This window comes from Limanda limanda, chromosome 1 (assembly GCF_963576545.1).
Source record: "Limanda limanda chromosome 1, fLimLim1.1, whole genome shotgun sequence".
Lineage (NCBI taxonomy): Eukaryota > Metazoa > Chordata > Actinopteri > Pleuronectiformes > Pleuronectidae > Limanda > Limanda limanda.
Window position 1 is genome coordinate 27,901,633 of NC_083636.1, and position 8,416 is coordinate 27,910,048.

Consider the following 8,416-nt stretch of genomic DNA (forward strand, 5'->3'; position numbering starts at 1 on the left):
TTAGTACAGATTTTTGCCATTCCATCTTTCACAAAGTGCATCCATGGGCAGCACTTTCTTTCCCTATTAAGGGCAATTTGGGGTTCGGTCTAAGGACACTTACGGCATTCAGACTAGAGAGATTGAGTTTGTACCAGCGACCTTCTGTTCAGAGGACAACCTGCCCTAACCAGTCTTCAGAACTATGAAGCAGCAAAAAATAAAAATGCATAGGTAATATAAATTTAAATTGTGCTTAGCTAGGTTGTACACAGTAAAATTACAAGAGTAACATTTCCGGAGTTAAAATTATTTTACTCAAAAATAGTATTTTTTGCTCTGATATGAGGTGAAAGAACGAAAAAAGAGTTGAGAGACACGCAGAGTTAGATCAGAATAACGGAGTCATAATTTTGACTCCTCCCAGAGGGCAACGCAGTTAAGTTTCGTTTTGTCCACCATTACACCTTACACCGATGGTCATTTCACCTGCAACCGGTCTGGAGAAAAGTCTGCTAGGAAAATAACAAAGTAAGTAATACATCAACTGTCTTTTTTACCGCATAAGTTTTGTTTTGTTCTCATCGTACAGGATGCATGTAATGTTTGGTTTGTGTTATTTTCAAATGTGTGGCTTAATTACCATGGCAGTCGCAAGACGTGCTGTGTTGCGTCGCAACTTTTTTAAAAGTGGAAGTTCACGGGTAATTAAATCAGAGGGAGGATGAGTTAAAATCTGTAGTATCCCAAATTCAAGCTCAACGAAGCCGCGCGATTTAAACATATTATATAAATTACGCTAGGCATTGCTATATGCAGCTGCTACAGTAGATGCTGCTAAGGTATCACATTAGCTTGCCAGTCATTTGACCAATTCACGTTTTTGTTCTTAGGAAAATTGATAAGTACACTGTCTTTTGTTGGTTAATGCACACATTTGTCAACTGCGGAGAATTTTGTTTACCATAGTAGTGTATCAATGGTTCGTTAGCATGATTAGCATGATTTAGCACCACATGGCCTTAACTCTGGAAAGAGTAAACAGAGGTTGTGCGCCACACCGATGCAGTGCAATTTACGTTTGTGCTCTTAGGAAACTTGGTAAGTAGACTAGATGGAACATCGTCTTTTGTAGGTTTGTGTCCAGTACACATTGGTTGACTGTTGACACAGGGAGGCGCCGTGCTGGGGCTCGACTCACGGAAGAGTGATGAAAGAAAGATAACCTAAAGATTAAAGTTACCCGGTTGATATGAACTACGCTCGTAAGTAGCCCGAACTTTAAAACACCTGTTCAACCTGCATAAACGTGGACATGTAGAAATGTGCGATAGGCTTAATTAATCAGGGAATTAATGAAGAGCGATAATGAAGGCAAACACATGACGGGCGAACGTGTGAGTGTGTGTGTGTGTGTGTGTGTGTGTATATGTGTGTGTGTGCCATGGCCCTATTATAAGAGATGTGTAAACCATAGACAGTGTTGGGGAGTAACGGAATACATGTAACGGCGTTACGTATTTAGAATACAAATTATGAGTAACTGTATTCCGTTACAGTTACAAATTAAATAGATGGTATTCAGAATACAGTTACATTGTTGAAATCAGTGGATTACATGACGGTACTTCTCGAGTTTATTCACTCTCTCGTAAATCCACCGGCGGCAAAACCCCCAGGAAGCAGCTGGAGACCAGGGCTGCCGTAAGAGCGCACCTTCCCCCGGCGGCGTGAAGAAGCCTCACCGCTACCGGCTCGGGGCCGGGACCGAAGCTCTGAGAGACTTCCGTCGCTACCAGAAATCTACGGAGCTGCTGATCCGCAAGCTGCCCTTCCAGCACCTGGTGAGAGAAGACCGACCTGCGCTCCCAGAGCTCTGCTGTCATGGCTCTGCAGGAGGCCAGCGAGGCACGCCGGGTTCACACCGGACGCTGAAGCGCCGGGCAGCGCTAATAATATCACCCGTTGATCCAGAAGTATAAAAGCATATGGTCACTTGTTGCTCCAACATTAACTGTAACAGCGTCCCAATTTAATGTCATCCATCTTCAAGAACTTCTCCGCTGTTTGCTCCGTTCAATGTCGGGTGTCGACGGTAAATTACGTATTCTCCGCCCCCCCCCCCCCCTCTCTTTTTATCTTTATGACTGCTTGTGTGTCTGTATGGATGGGCAGAGGGGGGCATTTAACAATGTGATCGGTAAAATTGGTAAAATTAAAACTCCAGGACAACAGAAGGGGAATACAAACTATGGGATGCATACTTTATCATTTATGTCATATAAAATGTCATCAATATCGTTTCAAATCATTTTTCAGTGTGTTTCCTGGAGCGATACGCTCGCGTCAAGCGCAAAAAAAAATAGACTCGACGCCGAAACGATCGCTGCACGGCGCGAGGCAGCCTTGGCGCGGGGGGGGGGGTCCTTCAGCCTCCGGTGGGGCCGGCACAGAGTTGGGAGTGGATGGGAGCCGGACAACCAGCTGGCCCGCCGCATCGGCGGAGAGAGAGTTTAAACTGCTGCTGCTCCACTGACTATAACAACGCCGCAATCATACACTTAAAAAATGCAATACAAACCGGAAGTATTCCAAGTATTCAGAATACGTTACTCAGATTAGTTAATGTAATGGAATACGTTACAGATTACATTTTTGAGCATGTATTCTGTATTCTGAATACGTTTTGAAAGTATCCTTCCCAACACTGACCATAGATAGTATATACAAACAATCGTGGTTCATATCAACTGTGTGTTTACAGGCGATAGAACGCGTATGTGTGTGTGCGCGCGCGTCTACAAGACGGCGGGCGCACGAGGACAATGACGTCACGATTAACCGTGTACACGACACGGTTAGACATTTTTGTAAACGTGCACACCCCTGCGTTCTTCTGACAGCAGTTTCTCAAATCTCTGTTACTGTTGATATGTTTTTCATATTAATTAGTTCAAGACAAGTAATCAAACCAACTAACTAACCACTATTTTTTCCTGTTCCTTTAGGATGGAGGCAACTGTTAGGGTGAAATATAAGGACAGAAAGAAGTACTTCTTCCTAACATCACCTTTTAAATTCGAAGTCTTTTTGGAAAGTGGTAAGAGAAAACATTGCATATGCAGCCTTTATTATAAAATATTGTTACCAATGCATGTTTTTGTGTGTTGCCACTACTTATGTAGGCTATAGTATGGTCAGTGTTAATATGACTTAAATGTCTTTTAAAGTTGCCAAGAAGTTTGATCTACCCACCCTGGATATTAAAGTCTATGATGAAACCAGGACCGAAATCGATGATGAGGCATTCGAATACATTCTAAAACAACAGGATATTGGGGTCTTAGAAATTGGGATCCCAAAAGCAAGTGCTGATGGTAAAATAACTTTACTTTTTAACTTCTATATATAAGTCTTTTAAACATCTCCGCAATTACATACCGTGCACATTTAACCTTGTCTGAGTTGTGCAGCTCATGCTGTAAACATTTTGTGTCCCATGAAACATTATTTTGTAGATTCCTTCAGTTCTAGCACGATTGGGGATGGTGAGGCTTCCTTCAGTTCTGGTACACTTGGCGATGGTGAGCCTTCATCAGGATCTGATGACACAGCAATCGTGATCAGAAATCCCTCAGAAAAAAAACATAAAGAGGATCGCCGTCTGGGTCGAGTAAGATCAATAGATTTGTTTATGTCTTTTTTGTAACTTTGTTGCAACCATATATATGCTCTTGTTAATCTGTGTACTCTGTGTGTTCTCTGTGTACTGTCAATTGTCAATCACCTCTCCCAAGATGATTGAGGACATCCTCAAGAGTAGCCCTGGAGGTGATAAGATCACACATGAGTATGCTCGCACAAAAACATTGTCAGATGTCAGAAGACGTGACCTAGTGAAGATACTAGTTGCACATCTGACAAATGAGCATGGGTAAGTTTTTTTTCATAAACTCACAAGACTGATATTAAATGAATCTTAGTTGTATTTTGGACAGGATGGTAATTTGATTTGTGTGTATAGCACAAGCCCCCCTAGGAGATTGAAGGAGGAATACGCCAAAGGAATCATCTGCCTTTTTCCTTACTTGGCTGACCCCCGGAGCAAGCTTGGCTATGTAAGTTACTCCTGCTTTTCTGGTGAAATGGTTTCAAATCAGTCACGTATTTATGGGTGAAAATGTATATTTGTATTTACATGTGTTTCCCCTTATTTTCAAAGGAACATTTTTATAATGCTGAAGATGGAAGTGGGTATTTGGCTTGGAGAATCAAAACTCTGCTGAAAGAGGTGTCCGAGGGGCGATTGAAACGGCCACGACAACTTCAAACAGGTCAGTGATTAATTTGGAACTTGACCACTCGTTTATTTGGTCTAGGTTTTCTTTTGAGTATTAAACTGGCATGTTGTCCCAAACCTTTAGGTGGGCCAACTTCACACAGGGATCCATTGAAAGAAGACATCCAGTGGGACGAACAGCAGTGTCAAGAAGCAATTGCCCTGATGAAGCATTCTACAGATGAAGTTGTAGTGAAGGAGAAAATGAGGCTAACCCTGGCCTATCGTCAGAAGTTGCTGCACGATCCTGAGAACTCAGCCGACATCCTATCTGTTTTTCCTAATTTCTTGGACATTCCAGGTTTGGTGAGTAATACTGTTTTTAAAAAAACAAGAACTACAAAGTAACGTTTTGTGTAATTTGTTATTGTTTGTTTTGTCAGACAGAATGTAAATTTATCTTTCTTTACTTTTACAAGTTTTGCTATCTGCCGAACCTGATCAGACTTCAGAAATGATCTCTGTAGCTACTTTGATCATCTACTGTGGGACTTACACTAAATGTCTTTGCCATGTCTTGTAGATTGATCAAGATTTCAGGAGTCTTTTTGGTGACGCAACCTCTGCAAAGATGTTGGAGAAGTGGACCACCAACTTTCAAGCAAAGGTTGTTACTCAGTGTCGTGGACTTACACTGACTGGAGATGTACAAGACCTCATCCAAAATGCTGAAGCCACTGAAGTAGATGATGGTAATGTTTTCTCCTTCGACTATTCTAGATGGAATGGGGATAACCATTTTATTGTGCATTAAGGCACATTTTGCCACTCACAAAGTTACTGGAGTTATATGTACATATCAACCTGTTGCCTTGAGAAACGGAAGTGGCTCCTGTCATTCACATGTGAAATCATTGGGAATACAGTAATTGAACTGCACAAAGTTGTTTTTATAGTTTCCTACTCAAAACTCATGTCATCGATCCTTTTGCAGGCTTTATTGGTTATGGATAATCCGTCTGCAGCTCTGTCTTTAAATCTGAATCAATATGAAATGCTTAACTGTTCTGTTTTTGTTATATTTTCCCCAGGCTGGGACAGTGACATGTCATCAATGCTGTTGCTGGTTCACCTTCTGCCACCTTCAAGCCAAGGCCGAAAAAGACCAGGGAAAATCTCAGCCAGACAAGCATGCGATAGTCTTGTAAAATTCATCAAGGTGAGCTTTGTGTGGAACACAAAGGGCTGGAAAATACTTCCTCTTTTATTATGCTAATAGTGCTGGGCCATTGGGTAACGCTTAAATAACTAACAAAAGGTGGCCACACACGTTGCATAACACTGACCTTATTTGCATTTACGTGTTTCGACGTTGTCTTCAGAGTGTTTTACAGCGTATGCGCTAATAAGTGTTATGCTTAGTGTGCCCTCTTCTTTTTACTCTTATTGTAACTTTGTAAGAATCCAAAACATAATAAATGACCATGCCTCCTTATTCAACCACAGATTGGGACCAGCATCCAAGGACACCTAGACAACATCTCTGGGAGTCTCCAGCCATACCTACTTGCTGTTGGTGCCAAGAAGAGCATGATCGAGTCTTACTACATCGTGATCGACAAACATGCTCTACCCTGTAAGACCTCAACTGCACTGGCTTGTGTTGATGAACTTTTCAAAGCACATTTCGTCTTTGGCACAAGATACTGTCAGGAATTGACCAATGTGTACACCTTTCTGCAAACCACTGTCTATGACATAGATGTGGAAAACACCAAGGTAAATCCTAGAGTTGCAGAGTTGAGGGCCAGGATGCTGAAGTAAACTCCTATGATCTGCTTCATTTGTGCAAGATGTCATGCCAATGTCAATGCCTTGATTAAGCACTTTAAGTTGGTTCATGGTCTTTGTCCCGGAAAAACTCTCAGGTTAAAATGTGCTCAAAGGGGTTGTGCACATGTATATAATAGTTTTTCTGGATTACGAAAGCATCTCACTAGGTGTTCTTTGCGTGACAGTTCAAGTGTTAATGAAAGTTCATCTTCAGCCAGTGCCGTTTCCGTTGGGGATGTAGACCTTTTACCACATGAAAATGTAGCTTGTGAATCTGAACTCCTTCAAAAAAATATAGTGAAAAGTTGTGCGACAATTGTTGCAGAACTGAAAGTTGCTGGGGTAGCAGAGACCACCATTAATAATGTTGTCAACTCTGTTGGTGAGGTTATTGATGACATACAAAACGAAACTCTAGTGTCAGTGAAAAACGGTTTATCTTTACAGGAACCAATGAAACTCTGCTAACTCTGAAAGCAAGAGAATGCAGTACTTTTCTGAGCAATGGGGGAAAATTGATCCAGTCGAATATGTCCTTGGGACAAGGTTTGCTACCAGACGTAATACGACAACTGGGTCATTTTCTCAAGTTGTTGTCCGAGATAAGTTTACATATATTCCCATTCTTGAGACGTTGCGGTTCATTTGTAAGCATCCTAATATCAATGACTTTTTAAGTAGAGATTGGGAAAAGAAAGAAACGTTTCTCTACGATATACAGGATGGAGAATTCTTTAAAAGTCATCCCCTTTTCTTGAAGCAAAAGTATGCGTTTCAGATCCAGCTCTTTTTTGATGAGTTTGAGTGTTCAAACCCCCTTGGGTCCAAGCGTGGAATACACAAGTTAGGAGCCATCTATTTTACGTTGAGAAATATTTCTCCAAAATATAACTCAAATTTACTTGGCATCCATTTGGTTTCGTTATTTCACGCACAAGACATCAAAACTTATGGATTTGATAAGATCCTTGAGCCACTGGTCAAGGATATATCTCGTCTTGAAACTGAAGGAGTTCAGATTCCCCATTTTGATCATGCTGTTTACGGAACCATCATTCAAGTTACAGGAGACAACCTTGGTATCCATTCTTTATTTGGTTTTGTAGAATCGTTCAGTGCTCGTTATTGTTGTCGTTTTTGCCTACTGGAGAAGGAAGATTTTCAAACGGAGTTCAGTGAAGATAGCAGTAAGATCTCACTTCGAACCAAAGAACTTCACGCAGAACGTTGTGAAGTTATCAAGAGTAACCCTCATCTTCCTTATGTTATGGGCGTGAAAAAGTCGTGCCTTTTAAATTCCTTGCAATATTTTCATACGGCGACAAATTTTTCAGTTGATATCATGCACGACATATTTGAAGGGGTTGCCCAATTTGAGATGAAGCTCCTTCTGCAACACTTGGGTAACAATTACACAACACCGGCAGAAATACACAGACGAATTCAGAGTTTCAATTGTGGTCGCTTGGAACAGTGCAACAAACCTCCAGGTGTTAATTTAGTTGAGGGTTCTAATGACTTAAGCCTTAATGCGACACAAAGCTGGTGTTTGCTGCGCCACCTCCCGATCATATTCGGGGATCTTGTTTGTTCAAGTGACCAAAACTGGTATCTATTCATTTTACTGCTTCAAATAGTCAGCATAGTTTTGTCTCCAGCCATATCGAGTGGCATAACTATATATTTGAAGCATCTGATTTCTGAACACCACAGTCTATTCAAGTATTTATATCCCCACAAGAAATTACTGCCCAAACATCATTTCTTAATCCACTACCCAACGTCGATGCAGAAACTTGGCCCTTTGATACATAGCTGGTGCATGCGCTACGAAGGAAAACACAATTACTTCAAAAGACAAATAAAAAGTTTTAAAAACATTACAAAAACATTGGCCAAAAAACACCAATGTCATGTGGCATATTTGTGGCAAACATTTAATCCAAATGAATTGAAATTAGGCCCTGGCAAAATGGTCCCCTTGAATAGACTAGAATCCTACACAGAGATCGCTGTTAAGCTCAATGTTCCCGTTTGGACAAAGATCTACAATGTAAAATGGATAAAGAGTTTTGGGAATTTGTATCGGCCTGGGCTGGCTGTTTGCATAAGAGTGGAGAATGAGATGCCTGTGTTTCATGTAATCCAGAATATTGTTGTAAGAGATGAGTGTGTTCTTTTTGTAACGACTGCTATGAAAACTCTTTATTTAGAGGAACATGTCCATGCTTTCAAGGTTATGCACACCGCAGAAGGACCGATTGTTTTGGAATTTAAAGACCTTTTGCACCACAAGTCTTTTGATATTCTAATGTCATGTGGTCT

At 41.1% G+C, this 8,416-nt stretch overlaps 1 protein-coding gene and 1 long non-coding RNA gene across 2 annotated transcripts; both read left to right on the forward strand.

The window, feature by feature from the left end:
- Positions 1-3,603: 3,603 nt before the first annotated feature.
- Positions 3,604-4,261, forward strand: LOC133010482 (uncharacterized). The gene is made up of 4 exons (XR_009680682.1): positions 3,604-3,652; positions 3,777-3,913; positions 4,004-4,097; positions 4,202-4,261. It is a non-coding gene; the product is annotated as an uncharacterized LOC133010482 (long non-coding RNA).
- A 32-nt stretch (positions 4,262-4,293) lies between these two features.
- Positions 4,294-6,205, forward strand: LOC133010474 (uncharacterized). The gene is made up of 5 exons (XM_061078065.1): positions 4,294-4,313; positions 4,404-4,624; positions 4,842-5,010; positions 5,350-5,477; positions 5,765-6,205. Exons 2-5 carry the CDS (start codon positions 4,484-4,486, stop codon positions 6,080-6,082), a joined length of 756 nt encoding a protein of 251 aa, XP_060934048.1. The 5' UTR covers positions 4,294-4,313; positions 4,404-4,483; the 3' UTR covers positions 6,083-6,205.
- Positions 6,206-8,416: the final 2,211 nt, after the last annotated feature.

What these genes read in the sequence shown, in the direction of transcription:
- LOC133010474 (XM_061078065.1), top strand. Translation starts at nt 4,484, where the DNA reads ATGAAGCATTCTACAGATGAAGTTGTAGTGAAGGAGAAAATGAGGCTA. An exon ending in AGCCACTGAAGTAGATGATG is followed by an intron (nt 5,011 to 5,349) that starts GTAATGTTTTCT and finishes TATTTTCCCCAG; the next exon opens with GCTGGGACAGTGACATGTCA. An exon ending in GTCTTGTAAAATTCATCAAG is followed by an intron (nt 5,478 to 5,764) that starts GTGAGCTTTGTG and finishes ATTCAACCACAG; the next exon opens with ATTGGGACCAGCATCCAAGG.